Source organism: Mustela nigripes, chromosome 16 (genome assembly GCF_022355385.1).
Source record: "Mustela nigripes isolate SB6536 chromosome 16, MUSNIG.SB6536, whole genome shotgun sequence".
NCBI lineage: Eukaryota > Metazoa > Chordata > Mammalia > Carnivora > Mustelidae > Mustela > Mustela nigripes.
In genome coordinates, this window is record NC_081572.1 from 31998089 (window position 1) to 32024937 (window position 26849).

The 26849-nt window shown below is 50.4% G+C and overlaps 1 protein-coding gene across 1 annotated transcript; it reads left to right on the forward strand.

The window, feature by feature from the left end:
- The first annotated feature begins 2250 nt into the window (after positions 1 to 2250).
- On the forward strand, positions 2251 to 26022 carry LPO (lactoperoxidase). The gene is made up of 13 exons (XM_059379308.1): positions 2251 to 2309; positions 6280 to 6357; positions 7494 to 7581; positions 11918 to 12078; positions 14232 to 14349; positions 14665 to 14794; positions 15575 to 15781; positions 17265 to 17589; positions 19625 to 19785; positions 21899 to 22151; positions 23301 to 23474; positions 24385 to 24622; positions 24790 to 26022. Exons 2-13 carry the CDS (start codon positions 6282 to 6284, stop codon positions 24995 to 24997), a joined length of 2139 nt encoding a protein of 712 aa, XP_059235291.1. The 5' UTR covers positions 2251 to 2309; positions 6280 to 6281; the 3' UTR covers positions 24998 to 26022.
- Positions 26023 to 26849: the final 827 nt, after the last annotated feature.

Below are 26849 nucleotides of genomic sequence, written 5' to 3' on the forward strand. Positions count from 1 at the left end.
TTTTTTTTCAAGATTTTATTTATTTATTTGATAGACAGAGATCACAAGTAGGCAGAGAGGCAGGCAGAGAGAGAGAGGAGGAAGCAGGCTCCCTGCCAAGCAGAGAGCCCAATGCGGGGCTGGATCCCAGGACCCTGGGATCATGACCTGAGCCGAAGGCAAAGGCTTTAACCCACTGAGCCACCCAGGTGCCCCAGCCAAAGGTTTGGTATGCAGCATTCAGAATTCTAATTCTGGAAGGTGGTAAAGGTGACCCAACCATGTCTGAGGTCAGTTGGACTCTATCTCCATTGGTACTCCTAGCTGCTGCTGCTCTATTACTAAAATATCTTGGAATCTCTGCGCTTATAAATGAAAATGTGTTGGGTTTTATAGCTTTCTACTGGACTTTTTTTTTTTCAATATTTTATTTATTTATTTGACAGAGAGAGACACAGCAATAGAGAGAGTGCAAGTAGGGGGAGTGGGAGAGGGAGAAGCAGGCTATTGGGAGCCCAACACAGGGCTCAATCCCAAGACCCTGGGATTATGACCTGAGCTGAAGGCAGGCACTTAATGACTGAACACCCAGGTGCCCCTCTACTTGACATTCTGTCCTCCAGTCTCCATTTCTCAGGCCACTTTGCCATTCCCTAGTAGGGAGACATCTAGCTGTGCTGAACAGATTTAACTAGATTGAGATAACTCCGTGAAAACACGTCATCACATGACAGCAAAGTTCTGAAGACACAAATTAACCACAGGACAGTTACACGTCCCTGTGACTGGCTCCAGGTATGCTTCATACGGAGAACAAAGGAAGGGTCATAGAGGTCTGGAGTTGACACTGCCCCATCCTTGCCCATTACAAAAATGGTCAGGTCTAGAAAATATCACATCTTGTTATAAGATGATCAAGAGCCGGGCACAGTCAGACCTGCCTTTTGCTGTTACCTTGACTCCAGCAGTTCACTATATTATCGCACTTAGGAAAGTGGTGTTATCCCATAGGTCTTCTAGAACAAAGTTCCATCTCGAAATCAATCAAAACCAACGAGGTCAAGATTCATATAAAGACACAGCTTTGTTAACCCATAAAGCATGAAACTCAGAAGCAAGAGCCTTGAGAAACAAGCCCCAAAGTTCAGGGAATGGTCAGACCAAGAGAAACAATGCTTGGCTGAGGAACAGAAATGTCTTTCAAAGAAAACAAGAAGAGCCTGACGTCCCTCACTCATGTTTCCTGGACAGCTGCCTTTTTCCGAGATGCCCAGCTCATTTGCCTGAGCAAATCCCAAGAGAAGCAGGTTTTAACTACACTCCATCAGCCGGAGAAAAGGGATATCACTTTTTGGAAGGTAAACCCAGGAGTTTCACGTTTGGTTGTTGAATTTCTGACAATCTCCCAGAGTATTTTCGACCCAAGATATAATTTCATAAAGAGCTTATGCTTTAAATAGTCTGTCTGTAAAATACATCTGGATGAAATTTCACTTTCTCTGAACCTTTCTTTTTCCTTCCTGTGTGGATCTAATGAACTTGAAGTTTCAAACTTGTAGAAGTAGGGGTGGTATATAATATTATATTTAGGCTTTAAATCAATATGTTTCCCGATACTGGTATTTTTTCATGGGCCACCTTAATAATTATCTGACTTAACTATCAATTTTGTAACTAGAGAATGTGACATACCAGAGGGTAAAACGACTCCCAGGGGCCATATAATAACAGAAGCAAGGACTTATAATCTACCACGCTGAGAACAAGTCCAGAGTTCTGAACCCCTCTGGTGGCTCAAACAGGGGCAGTATTTTGAAATTTAGACCAGAAGAAAAAAAAAAAAAAGTCAGCATTTTTTAATTGTTTTAAATCCAAAAGACAAATCTACCTGCTTCTACAAAGAATAGGGAAAAGTAAAGAAGGGATCAAAAGACAGTGAATAAGTGACTGGGAAAGAGAGCGATTCAGTTGTTCTTGAATTCTGTTCTCTTAAGAGCTGTTCGGATCCCACAGAGAGCTCAGAGTTTGGAGTTTTACCTTCCACGACTGCAGGAGGATGATGTATTTAACCTCAAAAATGGGAAGAAGTTCTGCTTTACCGGGCCAGTGATACTGCATCGACCAATCACCGCAGTTTCCTCGTGCATCCGCCTGGAGCCGCAGGGTGTTTCCTGCTGAACCTGAGTGTCTCCTCCTAGTCACATCAGCCCCTCAAAACCTTTCCTTCTGGGCCTTTCCCAGTAAGAAGTTCTTGGTGGAAGCTATAAAACGTCAGCTCCTCCAAGCAGAACAACTCCGTGGCTGCCACCAGAGGCCAAGGCGTTTGGCAGGTAAGACTCATTAACTTTAATCTTTCCTGATTTCTACAAAGTTGATGATGAAATTTCCTAAAGCCTTCTCAGAAAGCTTGGTACTGCACTGGGACTTGTCCTCCTTGGGTAATATCTGGCACCAAATTTGGCTGCCGCCATGGTGGTTCATGCCTATTTGGTGTAAGGGAGAATGTGACTAAATCCATGGTAGAGCAAGGCAGCTTTTCTGAGTCTGAAAACAGTCACAGAATCGTAAAGTTTTAGGTCTGGAAGATACCAGAGACCTCTCATCCATCCTCTTTAGAAACTGAAGCCTAGGGACGCCTGAGTGGCTCAGTTGGTTGGACAACTGTCTTCCGCTCAGGTCATGATCCTGGAGTCCTGGGATCGAGTCCCACATCGGGCTTCCAGCTCCACGGGGAGTCTGCTTCTCTCTCTGACCTTCTCCTCACTCATGCTCTCTCTCACTGTCTCTCTCTAATAAATAAATAAAAAATCTTAAAAAAAAAAAAAAAAAGAAAGAAAGAAACTGAAGCCTAAGAGATAACACAGAGAGTTGGGGATGAAGAGTAACAGAATGGTGCTCTGTATGGTGTTCTTGAGACTAAGGTGATATCCTGTGACATTCTAGAGGGAAAATTGTGCAGTGTTTTAAGGGTTCCCTAAGTTGGGGCTCTTAGCTCTTTATCTTGTTTCCAGCATCGCAGACCTGCTATTTCTAACATATCTAAACACCTAGTTATCCCTGAATGTCTAGTCCCAGGTGTCTTCAATGCTCTTGTGTACACCTGAATCTCAATCAGACATATGAGTTGCAGTCATATTAAATGGGGTTCACTTTGGGAGAATGGAGTGGTTGGATTTTACTGTGTTTTATGTAATCAAATGTCCAAAACCCTGTGGCTGAGGTGTGGGATTGTTTCTCCTAAAGAGATCTTGAGAAGAACTTTCTCCTCACTGTTTCCCTCTTGACCCTGGAGCTGCTCAAGGAGTGATTGTGTTTGTTGGTTTTCCTATTGGCTCAACCCACCACCCTCAACAGAGCTCTTGTCACTCATGGAAAAGAATCCCACTAATTCCTTCCCTTCTCATGCCTTTCTACATTCCAGTGTAATGTAGTGACTTCTCAGCAAATCCGAAAGCCTGTCTCTGGAAGGCTTTGGTACTCAGTGTGTGGTCTGCAGACCAACAACATCAGCATCACCTGGGATCCTGTTGGAAGTACAGGCTCTCAGGCCCCTTCTGTGACCTTCTGAGTTATAATATGCATTTAACAAGGTCCCCAGGTGATTAGTAGGCACATTAAGGTGTAGGCTAAGGGACCATCACCACCCTCGCCCTCTGCACCCTCCAGGTGCTGAACTCCTTCTCTGTCCTAGGAGTTTCATTCATTCAGCATATGTACCTACACCTATTATGTACCAACAGTATGCTTGGGTGTGGAAAAAAATAAAAGTAAATAAGACATAGCCCTTGAGGAGCTCATGGTCTGATGAAAACAGAGGTACATGATATGAGTAGAGTACAGGAGGACGGGAAGGTGAATGACCTAACTTTGCCTGGAGAAGTCTGCTCACTTCACAGAGAAAGTGGCATTTGGCCTGACTGCTGAAGAATGAATAATTCATCGGTCAGCCTGCCATTAGAGAAGCAGAGGCTATGACTCTGTCTCCAGATAATGCTTCATGTCACAGGGAAGGCTCCAGGCTTCCAAAGGACTAGGAAATGAGCATGCTTCTTCACTGAGCATGATGATAAGAATGTGAACAAATATCCAAACATCACAGAAGCCTCTGGTTGGCCTCTTACACTCTGAAGCTCCAAGTCCTCCTGCCTCTGTCCTGCTTGGCTCTGGCTGTAGACAGTGTGCCTCCAGGTGTTCAAAGATCCTTGAGGATCTTCTAGCACAGCTTTTTTCCCATGCAGTGGCATGAACTTGCGTTTGCTTGGGTCTGCTTTCTGCCCTACGTCCTTCCTTCACACGTACCAGGGAAGTTGGCCAAGACATGGAAAACAATTTGACTTTGGCCTCGAGGTCCCTTCCCTGCTTCCCAGTGAGGGGAGCATAAAGGGGGTCCCAAGGAAAGGAAAAGAGAAACGAGCCCCGAGGTTGTTTTTCCCTGTTCAGATTTCTCAACTGTCATGTCTTCAGCTATGATATTTTTCTTCCTCAGTCTATCTCAGATGATGCCCTTTTTCATAGACGGACCTTCTCCTTTTTGTTTTTAATTTATTACGAGTCACTGAAAGAGTCGTGTAATGAATACTTGTGTAGCCAACAGCCCTTTTAAAAAATCAACGATATGGCTGTTGCCAGGGGCAAGGGGAAGAGGGAAAAGCAGTTGGTTTCTAGTAGGTATAGAGTTTCAGTTTTGCAAGATGACATAGTTCTAGAGATTGTTGTACAACATCGTGAATATACTAGTCACCACTGTGAAGGATGGTTGAAAATGGTTAAGATACTAAATTTTATACTATGTGTTTTTACCAGAATTAAAAAATATATATAGTACTGGTTTGTTGTTGTTGTTGTTTTTTACTCCCAAACCATCATCTTTGTGTGCCTTAAAGGACAGATTTCTGCTGGCTCAGTGGTCCCCTCGAGTCACAAAGGGAAGGACTGTGGTTCTACTTGGGGTCGTAGAAGTGTAAGACAGGATCCCAAGCCATTTGGGAACTCCTTTTGGAAAAAAATAAAAGTGCCAAGTAGACTCTTGGCCAGAAAGGTGTTTACTCATACTTTTTTTTTTCTAGAGTTAGCTTACAAAAAATATACTCAACAAGATAAAAGTTGGTAGGGGAATCGTAGAAGGACAGAGGGAACTATTGGGGGAGTGTTAGACCAAAATTACCTTGTCTAGATACACAGTTCTCTTCTGGGCTGGTCTAATTCAAGGGGAGTGTATCAGTGGGTGTCCAGGAGACCAGCGGGGTGGCCCCTCAGGCAAGTTTCCCTTAGGGAAGCCACAGTTTTCCTTAGGGAGCTTCAAGCAACTATGGAGGGGGCAGCCAATCTGAGATGCTCTCCCTGGTATGTTTCTGGAGTCCAACCAGGGAATACACATGGAGGGGAGAACCCATGCCCACCTGTGAAACTGAAGAGGCCTGCCAGTAAGGTCTAAACACAGCATCATTCCATTTGCATGCCATGGGTTCTTCCCCGGGCTGGAGCTAGAATCTACTCGAAAGATATTTTGGTTCTATTCCACCAAACCTCATGAAACACTCTACGTAAGCCCCAGAGCCCCTCATCAGCAAACAAGGCTGTGCCAATTTTAGTCTGATGACTCAGGTTCAGGGTTAAAGCTTACAATGGAGGGGTTCATCTAAGAGCTGGAATCTCTCCAGGCAGCCTGGGACAAGCTATGAGCTTGGGTAAGCCCTGAGCTTTGTCACGACTTCCATTCCTATGCTCCCATTAAATTGGCTCTTTAAGGAAAGGGGCAGCCCCTGCTGGTTTCAGAAGGGAGGAGTTGAGTGCCTGCTTCTCAGTCACACTTCCCTGATGCAATACATCCTCAAGGGAGGGAGGGGAACTCCAAAGCCCTGCTCCAGGTTTGGTAACAGCATGTCTCACACCTGTCACCACAGTTGCAGGATCTCGGGTCACAGGCTGTCAGGGCAGAGTCAGACATCCTGGGTCACTTGGTCTCGCTCCCTCACTTGGCAGACCAGGGGCCCAAAGATGTTAGGTAGCCTGCCCGATGTCACAGAGCTAGTTATAGCAAATGCAGAAGTACGCTACTCAGGATGTCCTGACCCCGAAGCCCAAGTTCTTTCTCTTCCAGTACTGCTTCTTCCCACGTGTGCCAGTACCTGGCATGGATCTCACAGATGGTAGATGCTGAGTTAGTCTCCCCTTCTCTGCTCCAGTGTGAGGGCATCTGCTGGTCCCTGGGCCTTCTCTGCTTTACCATCCCCTTTTTGTGACTCACTCCCTCCTGTGAGAACACAGCAAGCTCACATATGATCCTGGGTCTCGTTTCAGCAATGCGGGTCCTTCTCCATCTCCCAGCCCTTCTGGCCTCCCTGACCTTGCTCCAGACTGCAGCACTGGCTGCAAATGGTAAGTGTCTCCCTATATGGGGTTCCTGGGGTCTGCTGAAACAAAGGACCACAAACTGGGTGGCATAAGGCAACAGAAGTTTAGGGACACCTGGGTGGCTCAGTTGGTTAAGTGGCTGACTCTTGATTTTGGCTCAGGTCACGATCTCGGGGTACTGGGATTGAGCCCTCCATCAGGATCCACGCTCAATGGGGAGTCTGCTTCAGGATTTTCTCTCCCTCTCTCTTTGCCCGTTCCCCCACTTCTGGAATAAATAAATCAATCTTTAAAAAAAAAAAGAAAAAAGAAATTTATTTTCCTATAGTCCAGGAGGTTAGAAATCCAAAAATCAAGGTGCCAGCAGAGTCCCATTCCTCTGAAGGCTCTAGAGGAGAATCCTTTCTTCCTTCTTCTTAGCTTCTGGTGGCTCCAGCAAGTTCTGTACTCCTTGGCCTAGAGCTGCAGCAGTCCAGTCTCTGTCCCTGTCTTCCCACACCTATGTGAATCCCGTGTGCCCTCTCCTCTTGCTGTAATATCACTAGTCATTGGATTTAGAGCCTACCCTAATCCTGTACCTTTATGACTTCATCCGAATTCATTACATCTGCAAAGACCTTATTTCCAAATAGGGTCATATTCTGAGGTTCTGGCTGAACATGTATTTGCGGGGGGACACCATTTAACTCACCAGACTTCCCTGTTCAGAGAATGCATCCTGCCTCCCATGCACTAGAGGGCAATACAAGTGAAAACAAGAAGAAATCCTTCCTCTACCTTGTGCCATCCCCTTCTGTACCTCAGGGCCCTGATCAGCCAAGCCCTTTGATGGACTCGCTTAAGCATCTATCTTACCAAGAACCAGAAAAATCCCCACAGCCCAGTAGCCTGAGCCAACCTGAATGGTCACCCACCTTAGTCCCATCTCTGGGTATTCTAGTGGACTCCTGAAGAGCGACTTTGACATCTTAGCAAGGCCCAGAGAATATCCGTCCCATTCTGTGCTTTTTCTCTTTCTTGTGAATGTTTCCTAATCTCGGTCTTCTGCCTGCCCAGATTTGAGGGGTGGGGGTAATGGCTGAGAAAGAGGGAGACAGAAGCAGAGGGTATCTCAAAGGAATGGTGTCAGATACTTGGCTCTTTGCCCCTCCCTCTCCAAGCACAGACCACCATGACTGCTGCCATCTCTGATGCCGTGAGTCAGGTCAAGGTCCAAGTCAACAAGGCCTTTCTGGAATCCCGGACCAGGTACGTGAGATGCACACACAGCCTACCTCCCCTTCCTGGCTTCTAACTAATGACAAGCACCTCCGGGCCAGCCCTGACAAACCCAAGCAAAGCCTTTTACAAGCTGTGCTACCCTCACCCCACCTCCTTGGCCTGTAGTGTGTGCCAAGTGGGAGTAATAGCCCACTAGAGTCTTAAAAATCCTCAGCCCGTAAACCACCTTGAAGAGGATGTCTAATCTCACCCTGTAAGGACTTTCTTCCGCGTGGCCCAGTGTTTCCTTGGGTCATGCATTCCAGAGTCTCAGCAAGCTTGTAGGTAGAATTTCTCTGTTCGTTCAACTAACATTGACTAACTTAAGTCCAGTTCCCTGGGAGCAGAATCTGACGCGTGGGTTCCTACACAGGCGGTCTTACTAAGGCATGCTCTCAGGAAAGCTGTGAATGGAGTGAGGGGACGAGCTGGGGAGCTCAAAGGAGGAAGTTAAGCAAGGACTGGCTCAGTAATCACACCAGATGGGTTCAGATGTGAGCCTTCAGCAGCTGCACCCGGGGTGGCTAGGGTCACATCACCCCAACCCCATAAGAAGACCCGAGGGTGCCTGGGGACCCCACAGGGTACCAGCAGAGTGAGCCACCCTCCAACCACAGGTGGGGTTGGGATCTCCGACCCCAGCTCTGCGGGCTGTGCCGGCTGGGTCCCTGCCCTCACCAAGCCCAGCCAGCTAAAGGCAGACCAACAATAACCATTGTGTTGAGCAGAAGGCAACTTTATTCCTTCCTCTTGCTGTCCCTTTGTGCCGGAATTGGGGCTTCCTTCCTTCTTGGCCTTTGAATGAACTCTTAAGCAGTCCCATTAAGTGTTCTGACTTTTATTTGACCCAGAGAGAGAGAGATCACAAGTAAGCAGAGAGGCAGGCAGAGAGAGAGAGAGAGCCTGATGTGGGACTCGATCCCAGGACCCCAAGATCATGACCTGAGCTGAAGGCAGAGGCTTAACCCACTGAGCCACCCAGGTACCCCCTGTTCTGCTGACTTTTAGATGACAATACATTCTGTCGTCACTTCTAGTCCCAAGAACAGTGTCCCTTCAGGAGTTCCTACGTCAGCATAAGGAGAACAAATCCAGAGCATCTCACCTCCCTCAGCTCGGGGCCGCATTAGGCTTAGAGTGAGAAAGGGAGCACAGTCTGCAGATCCCTCTCTTTCCTGGGCTCCTCTCTCTCCCCCAGCACAGGTGTCTGACTCCTTAGGGTTACGTTGGGGAAAGGGGGAGAGACACCAGAGGTCAAGGTCTAAGTCACCTCACAGCGTAGTGCCTTGAGGAAGACAGAGGGTCTTCCCCACCTGGGGCACTTGTCAGCTCTCTGGGAGATTCTGCTGCCAGCTGCCTAACCCAGAGAAGTCTCTGGCCAGTAGCCTACAGCTCCAACCCTCAACCCAGAACCATCTGGCTCAGCTCTCACCTCCCAGCCCCCTCGTGAGACAGGTCCCTTTTAAGCAGGCTCTAGAAGACAAAAGGCTTTGCTCCGTGGCCAGAGGCTGTGTAGACTTTGCCCAGGGCTGCCCTGTCTGGCTCACGCTTTCTCTCAGGTGCATAGTGACAGCCACCACCCCGTGGGGCTCTTTGAGCAGGTGCCAACCACTGGCCATGACTCTAGGACACACAGTCAGGCCCTCCTCCTGAGGTCCTTGTCACCAGAATTAAAGCACAGGGGGAAGCCCCAGATTGGCAGCAGGGAAGTACCTGGGACTTCAGCAGCCACCTCCAAAGGAACATTCTCTCCCAGCTTAGCTTCAACCCTTCTATCACCCCAAGGTGGGGCTAGAGTAAAACCCACAACATCAGAGTTCCTCACTTCTTTGCAAGTTGTGCACAGGACGACTGGCCCGGCTTTGGGACTCATCCCCACTGGTTAGTTCTTGGACTCAGGAGCCTCAGACATAAAGGATCATACGGAAACCTCTCCTGACACGAACACAAACAATCCAAGTCATGATTTGTGAAAAGGACCAGGGAAATACACAGAGCAAAGGTTGCTGCTGGAGGTCAGGGACCAGGGAAGCCTGACAAGGATGAGAAGCAGCTAGCCATGTAGAGAGCTGGGCAGGGGAGGGACAAAGGCAAAGGTGCTAAGGCAGGAAAGAGGTTTCGGAGGCTAAGAGGGCCAGTGCTGGTGGAGGCGGTAATCTAGTGAGAGAGAGAGGCGGGTCCTGAGGGCCAGGGAGTCAGAAAGCAGATCAGTGGTTGCTGGGGGAGGGGTCGGTGAGGAAGGGGGAGCAGGGGAGGAACGGGAAGTGACTGCTTAAGGAGTACAGCGTCTCTTTTGGGGGTGATGAAGATGTTCTGCAACATTAGGAGCACGTGTGCAGTGCTCCATGAATCCTCATGGATTCATCCATGTCCCCAGGATAAGCCGATGAAGGGCTTTGCTATGCAGAGTGACGTGGTCTATTTTTCCTTCTCAAAAGGTCCCTGCTGCGGCTGTGTGGGGCATGGACAGGAGACGGGAGAGGGATGGGAGCAGGAGGCTGCTGCAGCCGTCTGGGTGGGAGGGCATGGTGGCTAGGGTGAGGGTGCGGGCCTGGAGATGGGTAGAATTCTCCCCACACCCTGACTGCTCCTGCAGAGCCCAGGCCCTAGCCAAGTAGGGGGTAAGTGCCCCGGGGTTCAGCCTTCAGGAAGGAGAGCCACACGCAACTCAGGGCAGAGGAAGCGTGAAGGAGCACAGACAACCTTGCGTGAGACCTTCCAGGCAGAGCCCTACAAGGCTCAGCAGCCCACCTTGTTTCTGGGGTGGGGGGGTCCCTTTGGGTCCTGGCTCATGAGGATGGTAGCACTGATGCTAACATGCATGAGGGTTTGTTTATTCTATGCCAGCTTTACGCTCCCTCCTCCCCACAACCCTATGCAGTGCTAACTCCACCGATGTCAAGTAGCTTGTTGTTGAGGGCAAAATGATCAAATAGCACGGTTCGACCTAAGGTTACTGTCATTATCCTCATTTAGGGATAAGGAAGCTGGGTACAGAGAGGTTGAGTAACTTGCCCGGAGGCATACAGCTAGAAAGTGGCAGGCATCAAAACAGAGTCAAAACAGCCAAACATTCAAATCTTGTTTCCTAAGCTCAAACTCTATTAGGGCTGGTCGCTAGAACTTTCTAGGATAATGCAATGTTCTATATCTGGGACATCCAGTACAGGAGCCACTAACCACACATGGCTACTGAGCACTTAAAATGTGGCTAGTGCCAGGAAGGAGCTGAATTCAACTTGATTTTGATGAAGTTCCATTTAAATAGCCACACATGGCTGGCAGTTACCATGTTGGACAGGGCAGCACTCTGGGCTACTGGGCCATGCTGTCCCTGCGACAGCAGCCACAAGACAGCCTCGTTTCTTTTCCTGGGTCCTATTTTATTGAGGTTGGGGGAAGTTGGTCAGGGGTAGGCCTGCTGATGAGAACCCAGTTATCACAGCTGTCCTTGTGCCTCTCCCGCTAGCCCAGAAAGTCCCTCAGCGGAGACACCATGCCCCTCACTCTTGAAATAGCTAAGAACCTGATGAGTGGCAGCCCAGATATTGGAGCTAGTGAGCCGTCCCCCCCAAAGCAGAGCTATCTTTTGGAGAATGTGAGCCACTTCCAAGATTTCAGTCTCAGAGCCACGGACATCCTCTCATAGACCCCTTCCTCTCCCCCCTGAGGAGACTGAGGCACAGGGAAGGGGTGGTGGATTCTCACAGAGGGACTTTTCTGACGCCACCTGCGCTCAGTCATCTCTGTGTTGTCATGAATTTCTTAGGAGCAGGGATTGGGGCTTCTCGTTTTACACACGGGAAATTAAGAATAAAAGACTGAACATCTTGCCCCAAAAATGGTCCATAAAAGGTGGGTGCTACAGCCCACATCTAAACAAACTCCACTCGGACTCTAGGGTCACATGGAACTGGGGGTGTTTCTACGGGAAGAACTACAGGCCCACAGGTTTGCTCGTTCTAGAATTCTTGGTCTGCACAGCCACATGGCAGGAGTTCCTCAGTCTGAACCCGTACATCGTGGGTCTGGGTGTTTTTAAGTTTCCCCCAGTTGATTCTGACCCGGCCAGCACAGCTACAACCCTCTGATTCTCATTCAGCGCTCAGCTCCAGCTCTCTGCCCTTTCTCAGAACCAGACACACTGTAGCTTTCTCCTCCCAGAAGAGATTTTCCAGAGGCATCCAAAGGAAAATGAGAAAAGAACTCAGGGAACGCTTGTCTCCTGCGTGCTGCCCACATCCCCACACGTCCCCTCACGCCCCTTCTACAGGGTCTGACTCGAGGGGTCCGGTCATGACTCTCCCATTGCTCTCTGCTGTAGGCTGAAGACGGCCATGAGCTCCGAGGCACCCACCACTCGACAGCTCTCCGAGTACCTCAAGCATGCCAAAGGCCGGGCACGCACAGCCATCCGCATTGGGCAGGTGTGGGAGGAGTCCTTAAAGAGACTGAGGCAGAAAGCGGCCTTGACCAATGCCACAGGTACAGAAAACCCACTAACCCTCTGATGGCAGCAAGGGGCCATCCCTCTGTAAGAGAGAACAGAAGCCTCCAAAACCTGCATCCTCTCTTAGGAGCACCTCCAAGGAGGGGTCCTCCCGGCTCTCCCTTCTCAGAGTCATGGACCTGCAGGGCAAGGAGGGACAGAGAAGAAGCTATGTCAATGTGGAGTGTGTTTTGCAGAGAAAGGAGCCCAGGCCCAGCACGATCACGTTGCCAACTCCAAATGAGGGGACATTCATGCTCTTTGTATAATGCCATCTGTAAGCCTCCGTCCAGAGGAAGTTCTAAAGTCAATAAACATGGGCTCCCTGTCCCAAACCACAGTGCCACCACTACGGCCTGTAAAGGAGACATTTAAACCACCTGATCAGGGGGATTTACTGGGATTAGGTCACAGGAGATGAGATTTCCCTCTTGTTTGGGGTAAGGACCTGAAACAATGAGGTAGTGGATTGAGCGTGACCTCCTCCAACCCCTCAGCCCGCCTCCCCCCACCCCGCCCCAACAAATGTCACCGTTCCTGGAGGGTCATGGAGGAAGGGGTTTGGTCCCCACCGGAGGAAGAGGCTGTAGGTTCTCCCTGAGAAAATATCAAGTGCGGGAAGATAAGTGGCCCAGGACTTGGGCAAATTCCAAAGTTCCAAAAGAAGGAAACTGGGACAAGGTGGGGAGAAGTAGCAATCACTTTGAAACTATGAGACTCCAAAGGAGGGGCAGGTTGAACCCCAGCCCCCGCCACCCTTCACAGATGGTCCCCTGACGAAGCCCCCATAGAACCAGGTTCCCCTGCCTCCCTTCCACCCAGGCACCCAGGTGCCTCTCAGGCTGCATTAGGTTAGCAGTTCCCTCCGATCTGCGCCTTCGATGCCTGAAGCCCCCACACCATGGTACTCCTTCCAAGACCACCGTGCTTCTCACTTGAAAATTCCCTGTCCCTTCCCAACATCTTCCTCATCTAGATTCCTGCTTGCTTGGTACTTCAGATGTCAGTGAAGCTCTAGAAGAAAAGCAATTTTTTTTTGTTTTTGTTTTTTAGGTATTGTAGTCATTTATTTATTTATTTATGAACATATAATGTATTATTAGCCCCAGGAGTACAGGTCTGTGAATCGCCAGGTGTACACACTTCACAGCACTCACCATAGCACATACCCTCCCCAATGTCCATAACCCAACCCCCCTCTCCCTACCCCCCTACCCCCAGCAACGCTCAGTTTGTTTTGTGTGATTCAGAGTCTTATGGTTTGTCTCTCTCCTGATCCCATCTTGTTTCATTTATTCTTTTCCTACCCCCCAAACCCCCCACATTGCCTCTCAACTTCCTCAAATCAGGGAGATCATATGATAATTGTCTTTCTGTGATTGACTTATTTTGCTCAGCATGATACTCTGTAATTCCATCCACTGTCTTCGCAAATGGCAAGTTTTCATTTCTTTTGATGGCTGCATAATATTCCATTGTGTATATATACCACATCTTCTTTATCCAGTCATCTGTTGATGGACATCTAGGTTCTTTCCATAGTTTGGCTGTTGTGGACATTGCTGCTATAAACATTCCAGTGCACGTGCCCTTTCAGATCACCGCATTTGGTATCTTTGGGTAAATACCCAGTAGTGCGATTGCTAGGTCATAGGGTAGCTCTATTTTCAACTTTTTGAGGAACACCCATGCTGTTTTCCAGAGTGGCTACACCAGCTTGCATTCCCACCAACAGTGCAGGAGGGTTCCCCTTTAGAAGAAAAGCAGTCTTACCAAACTAATTCAGACTAATGGTGCTCTACCTCTCAAGGGCATTTTCATTCTAAAAGAAAGGTCTGTTTTTTCAAATGACCTGATAAAAACAAAGAATCATTAACAATTCTGGGAACTTTCACAATTAACTGTTTGGCCTCGGGGGAAAGTCTCTTCAGCACAGTGATCTCAGTTTCTTATCTGCAAAATGGGAATTAAAATTCTACTTTAGCGAGTTGTCAGGATTGAACCAGAAACCACCCAAGAATTACCTCCCTAGAACATAGACCTGTATTCCAAGAAATGTAAGTTGACCTCTGGTTTCAGTGTCCTGCCTTCCCCGAGTGCCCCAGAATGGAGAAAGAACTCAGCAGCTTTGGCGCCCCTTCTGTTTCAGACCCCAGTCTGGACTTGACTGCACTGTCTTGGGAGGTGGGCTGTGACGCCCCTGTTCCGGTGGTGCAATGTGACGAGGACAGTCCTTACCGAACCATTACAGGAGACTGTAATAACAGGTAAGCGGGCACAGGCCGGGGTGGGGGGGCGGCCCCTCCCAAAGGCCATGCCCAGAGGACCCGCTCCAGCCCCGCCCGCCTGCCCAGCCCAACCCAGCCGGGGCCCGGGGCGGCTGGGGCGTTCCCGGCAGAGCCCCCTTTACCTTACCCTCCTGGGCTTGCGGCCCACCGGAAGGTTCTGTTGGAACCCTCCCGACCTTCCCAGACCCCACATGTAAGAGGCGTCTCCTCCGCGCCCCCTTTCCCGCGGGCGGAGGCTCCCGCGGCTCCCACACAGGTCCCCACGGGCTGAGCGCGGGTCTTGCTCGGTTTCAGGAGGAACCCCGCGCTGGGCGCCGCCAACAGGGCGCTGGCGCGCTGGCTGCCGGCCGAGTACGAGGACGGGCTCTCCCTGCCCTTCGGGTGGACGCCGGGCAGGACCCGGAACGGCTTCCCCGTCCCGCTGGTGAGGGCGGGCCCGGGGTGGGCGCGAGCCCCGAGCGGGAGGGGGCGGGAGGGCAGTCAGAGGGGAGGGGATGCGCCCCCAAACACACGCGGGATGCCAGAAAAAAGAGGTGGGAGGGTAGAGGGTGCGAGGCGAGGCCGCGGCGGCGGAGATGGAGGTTTGGACGGGCTCCCGGCGGTGTTCCCCCAAAGTGCCACGAGAGGGCAGCAGAGCCCGGGTCCCAGCCACGCGGTGGTCGCGGCCCGGAGGCCCCACAGGCCAGATGCCCTGGGGTGGCCCAGGCAGATGGCCTCCCTGCCCCATCCTGCCTGCGCTTACCCCGCCCCCGCCCCTGGGGTGCATCAGCTGTTGTTTGCCTGGAAGTCCTATCTGTTGGCCTCATCTGAGTTGGCAGCCCCTCCCCAGAGCCCCTCTCCTATTGCCAGACACCTGGCACCTCAGTGACACTGACGGCAGGAGACTTTGTTTTCTCCTTCCGTCGTGGAAAGGGCATTGGCCTTGCAAGCCATCAAGTCACACAGACCCGTGCACAGTCCTGTCCCCACCCCTTGGTAGCTGCAGGACTGCTGGGGATTGGCCTGGCCTTTCCAGGACTGGGTGCCGTCCCCTATAGGACAAGTGTAATGCCACCCACTTTACAAACTTGCCATGGGGATGGAAGGTACACAGGACACAGGTACACACTGTTGCGCCCGAGGTTTACAGTAAACCGCAGCTGAGTTGGACCCCTCAAAGCTCTTCCTCCTCCAATCCTTCCTGCCCTTCTCTCTCCGTCCGCAGGCCCGAGACGTATCCAACCAGATTGTAGACTACCTGAACGAGGAGGGTGTTCTGGACCAAAACAGATCCTTGCTCTTCATGCAGTGGGGTCAAATCGTGGACCATGACCTGGACTTTGCCCCCGACACCGAGCTGGGGAGCAGCGAGTACTCCAAAGCCCAGTGTGACAAGTACTGTATCCAGGGAGACAACTGCTTCCCCATCATGGTAGGGCCCTATGGCTGTCAGTGACAAGCCTCTCACCTCCCTGACCACAGGGAAGACGTTCCCAGCTGGTCAGCCAGGGGCTCAGGATAGATCCCAAATGCTGATCTGACGGCTTCCCAAACCTCACACATCCGTTCATTCACCTTCCATTTATCCCATGAATAGACATTATTACCGACTCCATGCCAGGCAGTGAGCTAAGCGCTGGGGAATCAAACACTGCTCCTTTCCTCAAAGACTGAGACCTGTGTGGGAAATGGGCAAGTAATCGCTAATGGCAGAATTGGGGGGAGCTCTGGGTAGGGTCATCTCCGTGCCTGCCCTGGAAGCAGTGGCATCACTTAGGGACTTACTAGGGATATTAAAGCTCAAGCTTCCTCCCATTACTAGGGATATTAAAGCTCAAGCTTCCTTCCAGACGGAGAGAAACAAAGTCTACATTATACCAGGATCCCCGGGAGATGCCTTTTTTTTTTTAAGATTTTATTTATTTATTTGACAGAGAGAGAGAGGTCACAAGTAGGCAGAGAGGCAGGCAGAGAGAGAGGGGGAAGCAGGCTCCCCGCTGAGCAGAGAGCCAGACTCGGGGCTACATCCCAGGATACTGGGATCATGACCTGAGCCAAAGGCAGAGGCTTAACCCACTGAGCCACCCAGGTGCCCCCGGGAGATGCTTTTGATACACAGTTCATTTGGTAGAACACTGCTGTAAGTCACCGTGGGGTCTGGGAGGGCTGCTCCCAGAAAGAGATGCGATTGGATGGGTGAATCCGAGCCAGGGCCGGGATTCGTGGGGCTTTCCAGCATGAAGAGAGAGGAACTTGCCATGGTGCCCCATTTTCTTCTTATTTGTGATTTTACAGTTGAAGAGTGATTTATTCACTCAAACAAATCAAGGTTATGTGCTGTGATATAAAGAACATGAGCTGCGGACTGAGGTCAATCTAGATCTGAATCCCATATATCCCTTCCGGTTTCTAAGTTCCTAGGCAAATTACTTAACATTTCTGAGCCTCCATTTTCTCACCTGTAAGATGGGACTGAATGATCTACCTTACCTTTTTTGAGGACCGAAGTGAGAAAAGGTATGCATTATGCATAGCACATGTTAGATCCAAAATAAATAAATGGTAGCTGTTGTTGGTAATAATTAGTAAGAGAGCCTTTCCTGGGTCATGTCTTGCTTCCCTGTCCAGGGATCTCAGGACTCCCTCCCCACCAAAAATGTGGAACCTTTGCTATGAAAGATTGAATGATCCCCCTCAGCCTATTTTACATGGTGGCAATGTAAAGAACTTCAGGGCATTGTGGCCCAGGAGGTACAATGTCAGCAGGAGGTTTCTGGAGCCAGTGTCTGGTCTCAGGGTTCCAGGAGGGCTCCGTCAGCATCTTTGCCAGCCGCATCCAGACCTGCCCTGGGGAGAGGTTGTCAGTTCTCAGCTGTGCCAGCTCTGCCCAGTCACCTACCCCAATCTCTCCACAGTTCCCTCCCAATGACCCCAAGCTGAAGACTCAAGGAAAATGCATGCCTTTCTTCCGAGCTGGGTTCGTCTGCCCCACTCCACCTTACCAGTCCCTGGCTCGAGATCAGATCAACGCTCTGACCTCCTTCCTGGACGCCAGCTTGGTATACGGCCCCGAACCCAGCCTGGCCAGCCGCCTTCGCAACCTCAGCAGCCCACTGGGCCTCATGGCTGTGAACCAGGAGTTCTGTGACCACGGGCTGGCTTACCTGCCCTTCGACATCAAGAAGCCAAGCCCCTGTGAGTTCATCAACGCCACCGCCCGAGTGCCCTGCTTCCTGGCAGGTGAGTCTAGGCTGGGAACAGAGGGACCAAGGACTGGGAGCAGAGAGACACCAAAAAAGCTTCAGGAGGCTACTAGGCACTTCCAAAGAGGCTTTGCCACTGCCTCTTCTCCTGTGCCTTCTGGAAAAAAAAAATGCACACCAAGTCGCCACCGCCTCTGGCTCCGGTTCAGGCGTGGCAGAAGGGCCCAGATGAAAACAAATCTAAGAACGTGTATTCACTATGAAAAAAAAAAAAAAAAAATCAGTTCAGAGAAGCACAAATAATAAAATCCACAAAACCCCGCCACCCACCAATAATGATTGTTAACATTTTTAGTGCCCATCTTTCCAGAGTTTTTTGAAAAAATCATAGGTAGAGTTCTACACTGTTTTTATATAATTGGGGTTATACAATCAGTTATGTTCTATAACCTGATATCTTCATGTAATATATCACATCATTAATCATTCTTCTACAACTTGATTTTTACTGGTTGCCTGGTATTCCATGACATATAATTTATTTTATCAACCCTACTTGGAAGCATTTAAATAATTCTAGATTTTCTGTGATTTATTGCTGTTTTTTAGGTCATGAACACCCTTGTTGATGAATCTTTGTACTCATTTTTTAATTTTTACTTTTTTGAAGATTTTATTTATTTATTAGAGAGAGACAGAGCACAAGTGGAGGAAAGGGACAAAGGGAGAAGCAGACTCCCTGCTGAGCAGGAAGCCCCATGCGGGGCTCGATCTCAGGACCCTGGGATCATGATCTGAGCTGAAGGCAGACATTTAACTGACTGAGCTACCCAGGTGCCCCTCGTTTTTAATAATTTTATTAAGATAACTTGCTAGAGGAGGAGATTCTAGATTAAGAGGAATGCCTATTTTTAAAAAATATATTTTATTTATTTGACAGAGAGACACAGTGAGAGAGGGAGCACAAGCAGGGGAAGTGGGAGAGGGAGAAGCAGGCTTCCTGTTGAGCAGAGAGCCTGATGCGGGGCTCAATCTCAGGACCCTGGGATCAGGACCTGAGCCGAAGGCAGACACTTAACGACTGAGCCACCCAGGCACCCTAGGGATGCCTATTTTTAAGGTTTTTTATAAACTCAACACAAAGTCCCCACTCTATACAACCTGCGCACAACCAAAGCCCCCCAATTCTGTTCATTCTGGGGGCTCATGTCCTCCTGATATGCCCTCAGGCCCTCTGCCTTGGGCTTCTGGAGACCTTTCCTCTTCCAAACATCCACTCTGCAGGGCAAACCCCCTGCCCACCCAGACAGACATGGCAGAAAGCCAGTCCATAGGCCCAGATCTCTTGGGTAGACCTCTTGGATTCCATGTTCACACATATCTCACATCAATCCAGATACAAAACCAAACCCTTTGCTGTTTTCCATAAAAATACCCGTGCATACCAAGCGTTTGTGAGTTTAGTAGACTTTTCCTGAAGATTAGAGGACACAAAATGTCCCCTTGTGAAACACCTGCTCTTCTGCCAGTCAACTAAGTCCCCGCCCCCATTCCTCCCTTCTTTCCTTTCTCCCAAAGACCCCCATCTCTAGATTCTTCTCCTGTTATTGCACGGAGAAATTCGACCCTACCCATGCTCCTGGCCTCAAACTGGCATTCCTAAAACTTCCGAAGTTGCTCCACCAAAAAGCCTCCGTTAATTTGTACTGCCCCGTTTTAGTGAGCAGTTGGGATTGTAATCAGCAAAATTTTCCTTTTTAGTGTCATCTGTAGTTTTTAGCACACTCTTGTGCAGTCAGCGTTATTATCCCCATTCTCCCACAGACTGAGCCTTGGAAGTGCCTAGTAACTTGTCCAAAGTGACTCAGCTAAAAATTGTGAGTGTGAAGCTAAGATTCAAACCTGTGACTCCCCGTCCTGATCCCTTTTCCACTTGACTTCCCTTAGGTTAACTATAAGGAGGGGCTTAGGAGAAAGGCCCTTGGGGGCACTATCATCTATTTCTTTGAGCAGATTACTGGGTTCTGGGACTGCTCTGGGGAAACGAACCTTCCTGCCTTCTGGGCTTTCAGGAGATTCCCGAGCCTCCGAGCAGATCTTGCTGGCCACTTCCCACACCCTCTTTCTCCGAGAGCACAACCGGCTGGCCACTGAGCTAAAGAGACTCAACCCTCACTGGGATGGAGAGAAGGTCTACCAGGAAGCCCGGAAGATACTGGGAGCCTTCGTGCAGGTACAGAAGCCCAGGAGCCCTGCCTCCCATGCCCACCTGGCTTCCACCCCTGGCTCTGCTCTGTTTCCCCTACCTCTGCTTCCCCTTCTCCTTCTCTGTTTCTTCTTTCCTTCTGTCTCATGCTTCTCACCCTCCCTTTCATTTCTTTAGCATCTTTGCCCCAAAACAAATATCTGGATTCAGAGTGTCCGAGAGTCATTTGTATGTTGGTCACTCCAGTGTCATTCCTGGGACCAAAGTCTCTGTCATGCCCAGGACCGTTGAACAGCAGCTAGGCGAGCTGTTTCAGCTGGATGCTCTTCTTGTAAATTCTCCACATCCAAGCCACAGGTCACAGGCATCGTCCAGTGCTAGGAGATAGGCTGATTGACTAGCTAGAATTAACTGGGCACATATTTAAGCATTTTTTAAAAAATAAGTACAGATTCTTAGGAAGTTGTAAACAAGCAGCACATGCACGCAGCCTCCCCCAGTGCTAATGTTTTGCATGACTGTGGTACAACATCAAAAGCAGGACATTGGGGCACCTGGGTGGCTCAGTGGGTTAAGCCTCTGCCTTCGGTTGGGGTCATGATTTCGGGGTCCTGGGATCAAGCCCCGCATCAGGCTCTCTGCTCAGCGAGGAGCCTGCTCACCCCTTTCTCTCCACCTGCCTCTCTGCCTACTTGGGATCTCTCTGTCAAATTAAAACAAACAAACAAACAAACAAACAAACCAGGACATTAACATTGACAAAAACCAAAGGTCTTATTCAGATTTCACCCGTTAGAAATGCAGTCGTGTGTGTGTGTGTGTGTGTGTGTGTGTGTGTCTGTGCAACTTTATCACATGGGTGGTCTCAGGGAATCACCCCCACAATAAAGAAACTTTACTCTGCCATCACCACAAGTCTCCTGCCTGCTACCCTCTGAGAGCTGCACCCACCCACCCCCTTCCAGGTCCCTATCCGCAGGTGATCACCAGTCTGCCCTCTGTCTGTACAGTTACGTTGTTTCGAGAACAGTCTGTATCCTTTTGAGATCAGCTCTTTCCATTCAGCGTAATGCCCCTGAGGTCCACTGGGATTGTTGCAGGTGTAAAGTCCCTCCCTTTCTGCTGCTGAGCAGTGTTCAATGGTTGACTTAACCATCTACCCACTGAAGGACATTAGAATGGTTTCCAGTTTGGGGCTATTCTGAATGATGCCACTGTGAACTGTCCAGGACTGTGGGATCCAAAACTCCAAAATTTCTGAGAGTGAGAATCTGACTAACCAGCTTGGTCTGATGCCACAGCTACCTTGCAGAGTCTGAGAAGCAGCTGCCTGCTCCAAGGATGAAATCCCTATAGCCTTTGCTGCTGAACAAATTGGAAGCAACCTAAAAGTAAAACAATAAGAAAAGGATCCGTGAATGCAAGAGAATTTTATGCAGGTTGAAATACATAGTAATGGTGAGCTAAGTAGAAACATGAGAAGCTTGAAATGAAAAAGCAGAAAGTAAAAGTATGTCTTCTCTATGAGCACAAGTGTGTAAAAATATGCATCATATGGACAAATATTAGAAAAAAGAAAAAATAGAATTATTGCATTATGTGGTGTCATGATTTTCTCTTTTTTTCCTCTGTTTGTGTTAGCTCATTGCTTTGAGTATAACAAGCCCCCCAACTTGCTTCTCCATGGCGCAACATTTGTCTCAGAATTGGAGATGAGGTGAACTCACACTGTGAACCATTCCTGTGGTTCATCGTTCCTTTTGCTCTGGGCTCTATGGGGAAAAGTTGGATGATGTGGCATCGTTATGTTCAAGTGACACACGAGGACTGTCACTTTAGCTTCAAGGCCGTAGACCTGGAGCAGAGGTGACCAAGAGAGTACATGTCTAGTGCCAATTCAAAGGACTGATCAGTAGGGCCCGTGTTTCGAGGCCGACGATGAGCAGCCAGCAGAAAGAATGTCATGATCAGTTAGCAACTGTCTACCACGGTCACAGGAAGGGAAATGGGCACGTTTGCTTTCCATTTGCCCTCCTAGATTTTTGGCCACTTGTCCCCTTGATGCAGCTTCCTCCAGCCTCACTCTGCAGAGGTCTCTGCATTCTCCCACCCTCGGCTCATGATGTTTCTCCCCCTGCAGATTATCACCTTTAGGGACTACCTACCCATTGTGCTCGGTGAGGAGATGCAGAAGTGGATCCCCCCATACCAAGGCTATAACAAATCTGCCGACCCCCGAATTTCCAACGTCTTCACCTTTGCCTTCCGCTTTGGCCACTTGGAGGTCCCCTCGACTGTGTCCCGCCTGGATGAGAACTATCAGCCGTGGGGTCCAGAGGCAGAGCTTCCCCTTCACACCCTCTTCTTCAACACCTGGAGGATAGTCAAAGACGGTACGTCTGGGGCGCCTGGGTGGGTCAGTGGGTTAAAGCCTCTGCCTTCGGCTCGGGTCATGATCTCAGGGTCCTGGGATCAAGCCCCGAGTCGAAGCCTCTGCCTTCAGCTCAGGTCATGATCTCAGGGTCCTGGAATCAAGCCCCGAGTCGGGCTCTCTGCTCAGCAGGGAGCCTGCTTCCCCCTCTCTCTCTGCCTGCCTCTCTGCCTACTTGTGATCTCTCTCTCTCTCTCTCTCAATCTGTTAAATAAATAAATAAAGTCCTAAAAAAAAAAAAAAAAAAGACAGTATGTCCTTTCAGGGAGGCACTGTGACCTGGCTGTCCTGCACGGCGCCCTGCTTCTAGAGAACCCTGGCTTAGAAGTCAGATTCCAGGAACTTCCTTCCTATGTGACCTTGGGCAAGTGAATTCACCTCATTGAGCCTCAGTTTCCTCATCTGTAAAACAGGGACCACAATGGTACCCACAGCAGTAGGATATACAAAAAATCATGTGGCACAGGTGTGGAGAGCACTACAATGGTTTCTGAGACCCAGGAGGTGGTCAATAAATGAGTTATACTTCTTTCTCTCCTCCTCTGGCCTCCAAGGTGTCTGACCTTTCCCTGCCACAGGCTTCCCTACAGAAAGAATTCATGGGTCTGGTAAATAAATTACTCTTTTCTGCTGTCCTCTAGGACTCTCCACCTCCATCAGGTGCCAAAGATTGGGCCAGTTCCTCTTTAGGCTGGGCGGGGCTGCACTGAACCTGGCTTTGCTTAAGTCCTGACAACTCAGGGCCTTTCTCTGTAGCCTCCTGCTACCTCTCCCCATGCTTCAGAGTTCCCCGGGGGAACACATGGAAGGAAAACGCGCCGACTCTCTGAGCCCAAGCTCAGAAAACTCCTGAAGCTTATATTCCTGCCATCATCCCAGGAAGGTCCGTTCCCCAGCCCCTCCTCACCCCCAGCAGGCAGTCTAGACGCCCTCGGCGCAACACACCCTGAAGGCTGCGCCTCGCTCTTCTCTCCCGGCTGCCAGCCTGAGATGTTCAGTTGGCCTCACTTTTTACCTGATAGGAAACGTCTGGTGGAGGGAGGGGCTAGCAGTGGAAGACAGCCTCACCCTACCCCCCGCCCCCAGGATGGCCTCAATTCCTCCCTTGCAGGTGGAATTGACCCTCTGGTCAGGGGCCTGCTGGCCAAGAAGTCCAAGCTCCTGGATCAGAACAAAATGATGACAAGAGAGCTGCGCAACAAGCTTTTCCAGCCCACCCACAAGATCCACGGCTTTGACCTGGCCGCCATCAACATACAGCGGGGCCGAGACCATGGGATGCCTGGTGAGTGGGCCTGGGGTCCCGCCTGGCCCAGGGAACTTCTCGTTACTTTCTGAGGGTCTTAGGGACTCTCTTCTATAACCCAGGGGATCTGGCCAATTCTAAAACTTTAGCAGAGATGCCAGTTTTTATTTTTTTATTTTATTTTATTTTTAAAAAGATTTTATTTATACATCTGACAGATCACAAGTAGGCAGAGAGGCAGGCAAAGAGAGAGAGAGAGAAGCAGGCTTCCTGCTGAGCAGGGAGCCTGATGCAGGGCTCGATCCCAGGACCCTGAGACCATGACCTGAGCCGAAGGCAGAGGCTTAACCCACTGAGTCACCCAGGCACCCCCCAGATGCCAGTTTTTAAAAAATTTATTTTGTTCATCTGTGAAATGGAGCCTTCCATTCTCCCTACTGCAGAGATAAGAGAACATACCTAGTACCAGTCCAGAGCTCCTCAGATGAACAAGAGGCCAACAACTGACTTGTCAAGCTGGTTTAAAAAATCCCAGAAAAACATTAAGAAAGGAGAATAGAGACAAACCAATGACTTTTGGACCTTTCTTTTGTGCCCACAAAAGGCAATTTAATGTAGTAATTAAGAGCCGACAGCCCGGGTTTCAAATCCCAGCTGTGCCATTTCTAGGGACATGTTGGGCAAGTTACTTAGCATCTCTCTTCTTCAGCTGACATATTTGTACAGAGCTTGGCATAGTGCCTGGGCCCACAGCGAGCCCCGTGTAACCTGCTACCCTTCTCAAGCCTCAAGGACCACAAGTGTAAAACAATGGAGCCCTGCCCACCCTGCCCCCGAGGCTATGAGGCCAGGCTTTCTGGGGCCGGTGGAACTGGAGCAGGTATGTCCCCAAGGAGAGTTATGGGGGAGAAGCCCCTGGGATGAGACAGCCTCGGCCCCTCTGCCCTAGGGTACAACTCCTGGAGAGGCTTCTGTGACCTCCCCCGGCCCCAGACCCTGAAGGAGCTGAACGCTGTGCTGAAGAACCGGAGGCTGGCTAAGAAGTTACTGGATCTCTACGGAACCCCTGACAACATTGACATCTGGGTTGGGGGCGTTGCTGAGCCCCTGGTAGAGAGGGGCCGAGTGGGGTCTCTCCTGGCCTGCCTCCTGGGGAAGCAGTTCCAGCAAATCCGTGACGGAGACAGGCAAGTGAGATCTTGTGAGGAAGACAGGGGAGAGCAGACCCTTTTCTGTGGGGGGGCCCAGACCTCCACGTGTTCCCAGCCACCTCCTTCCTTCCCCTTCACCATAGTGGGCGTGGGAGGGGCCGCCAGCGGGGCTGTGTGGACAGACCCTGCTTCTGTCTCTGCAGATTCTGGTGGGAGAACCCTGGGGTCTTCACTGAGAAGCAACGGGACTCTCTCCAGAAAATGTCCTTCTCACGTCTGGTCTGTGACAACACCCACATCACCAAGGTCCCACGCGACCCATTCCAGGCCAACAGCTACCCCCAGGGCTTTGTGGATTGCTCGGCCATTGACAAGCTGGACCTGTCACCCTGGGCCTCAGTGGAGAATTAGGGACCCAGGCTTCCTGGCCTCCGTGGCACTGTGCAGTAGTGCTCCCTTTGGTCCTTGATCCCATTTCAAGCAAGTTTGGTGACCCCGTTCCTTAGAGCTCCACACCCCATCCCGGCCCTTCTTTCCAGCCAGGTTTCTCTCTACTCACCAGATGCACACTGCGCTCAAGCCCAAGACCAGCACCTCAGCCTTCCCAGCATTTCCACCTGAATTCTACTGCTCCCACGTCATCCCCTCGGTCCACAGGATGTCTCCTATCCTCTCCCTGCAACATGTCTCATCTGAGGCTGCGGCTGTTGGGCTCTTACAACTAGATTGTAAGCTCCTTGAGCCAGAGACCAGTCTGCTTCCGTGTGTCCCCTGTGGCACCCAGCATGACGCTCAGCACACAGCACAGGCTCAATAAACATCTGATGGGTGACTGAAGGTAGTGGCAGTGACGCTATTCCCTTCCGGAAGGCCGACCTTGGAACCACGGCCACATAAGTAACTGGAGGTTTACAGCGCAGACATGTCTTACACTAAGATGCTGTGTGCATGGGTCTAGGGGGTGAGAAGTTATGGTGTGGGGAGATTTCAGTTCTCAGAGAAAAGAAGGAAGCAAGGGGCTCCTGGGGAAAGAAACAATGACCACAGATAGAGCCAAGGGAGAGGGTTTGGGTTGCTGTCCAGGGATCAAACAGGGAGGACTTCCAAGCCTGGATTCTTCTACAGCTAAAGTTGATTTTCCTTCCAGAAACCCTTCTGGGAACTACCCTCTTCTTTGAGGGCAGTCTTTGGAGCCTATAAGACCCTTGAAGGGGCATCTCCAGAATATTCCTTGCACTGCTACCCAATATATACTCATGTCTTCTTTTAAAATGACCCTCCTTGGGGTGCCTGGGTGGCTCAGTGGCTTGAGCCCCTGCCTTCGGCTCAGGTCATGATCTCAGGGTCCTGGGATCGAGCCCCGTGTCGGGCTCTCTGCTCAGGGGGGAGCCTGCTTCCCCCTCTCTCTCTGCCTGCCTCTGCCTAGTTGTGATCTCTCTCTGTCAAATAAATAAATAAAATCTTTAAAAAAAAAATTTTTTTAATAAATAAATAAAATGACCCTCCAGGTACGGTCAGCCTAGCTGGCACCTCCAGGTCCCCTGAGCGGTGGAGTAGGGGTGGGAGGCTCTTAGCCATCCTCTGGGAAGAGTCCAGGAGGCCAAAGACCTGGGCTGTTGTCCTAGCTCTCGCACCTATGTCTTTGAGCTTCAGAGAAGCCCCATCACCTCTCTGGCATCAGTGAAATGTGGAGTATTTGTCCTGTTATGGGAGGTCTTAATGTGGCCTGTGGCTCCTATGGGTACACAAGCCTCAGTATCCTGCACCTTCAGGCTTCCAGTTGGGACGGGGCGCAGGGGAGCCCACCAGTCTCAGATAGAGGGGGTCAAGCTCCAGGCAAGATTATCTGGGAAATACCTCCTTCCCTTCCGTCAGCTCTGGCCCTGTCCTCCTGGGCCCAGCCAGCCATCTGCTGTCCCTGCTCTCGGAAACTGGCTGCATGAAGCCAGGACTGAGGAGTCTGCTCTCTTGAGGGCCTCCGAGCCACCATGCCAGGCTGCAGGGATGCCTGAGCCAGAGGCACCCCATCACCTGGGAAGGGCCTACCTTCCTATCACACCTCTGTCCTTTCTCTCCTGCAGGACACCGTTGTGTCCCCTCCATCTCCCAACCCCTGACACAGGCCTGACACAGAGTGAGGACACAGCAGACATTGGCTAGAGCAGTGAAGGCACGTGAGGCCTTGGTGACCGCAGTGTCTGTTCTCTGGGATGGTGTGGGTGGAAGGTGAGTCAGGATAGTCTGCTGGGCTTGTCCGGGCCCG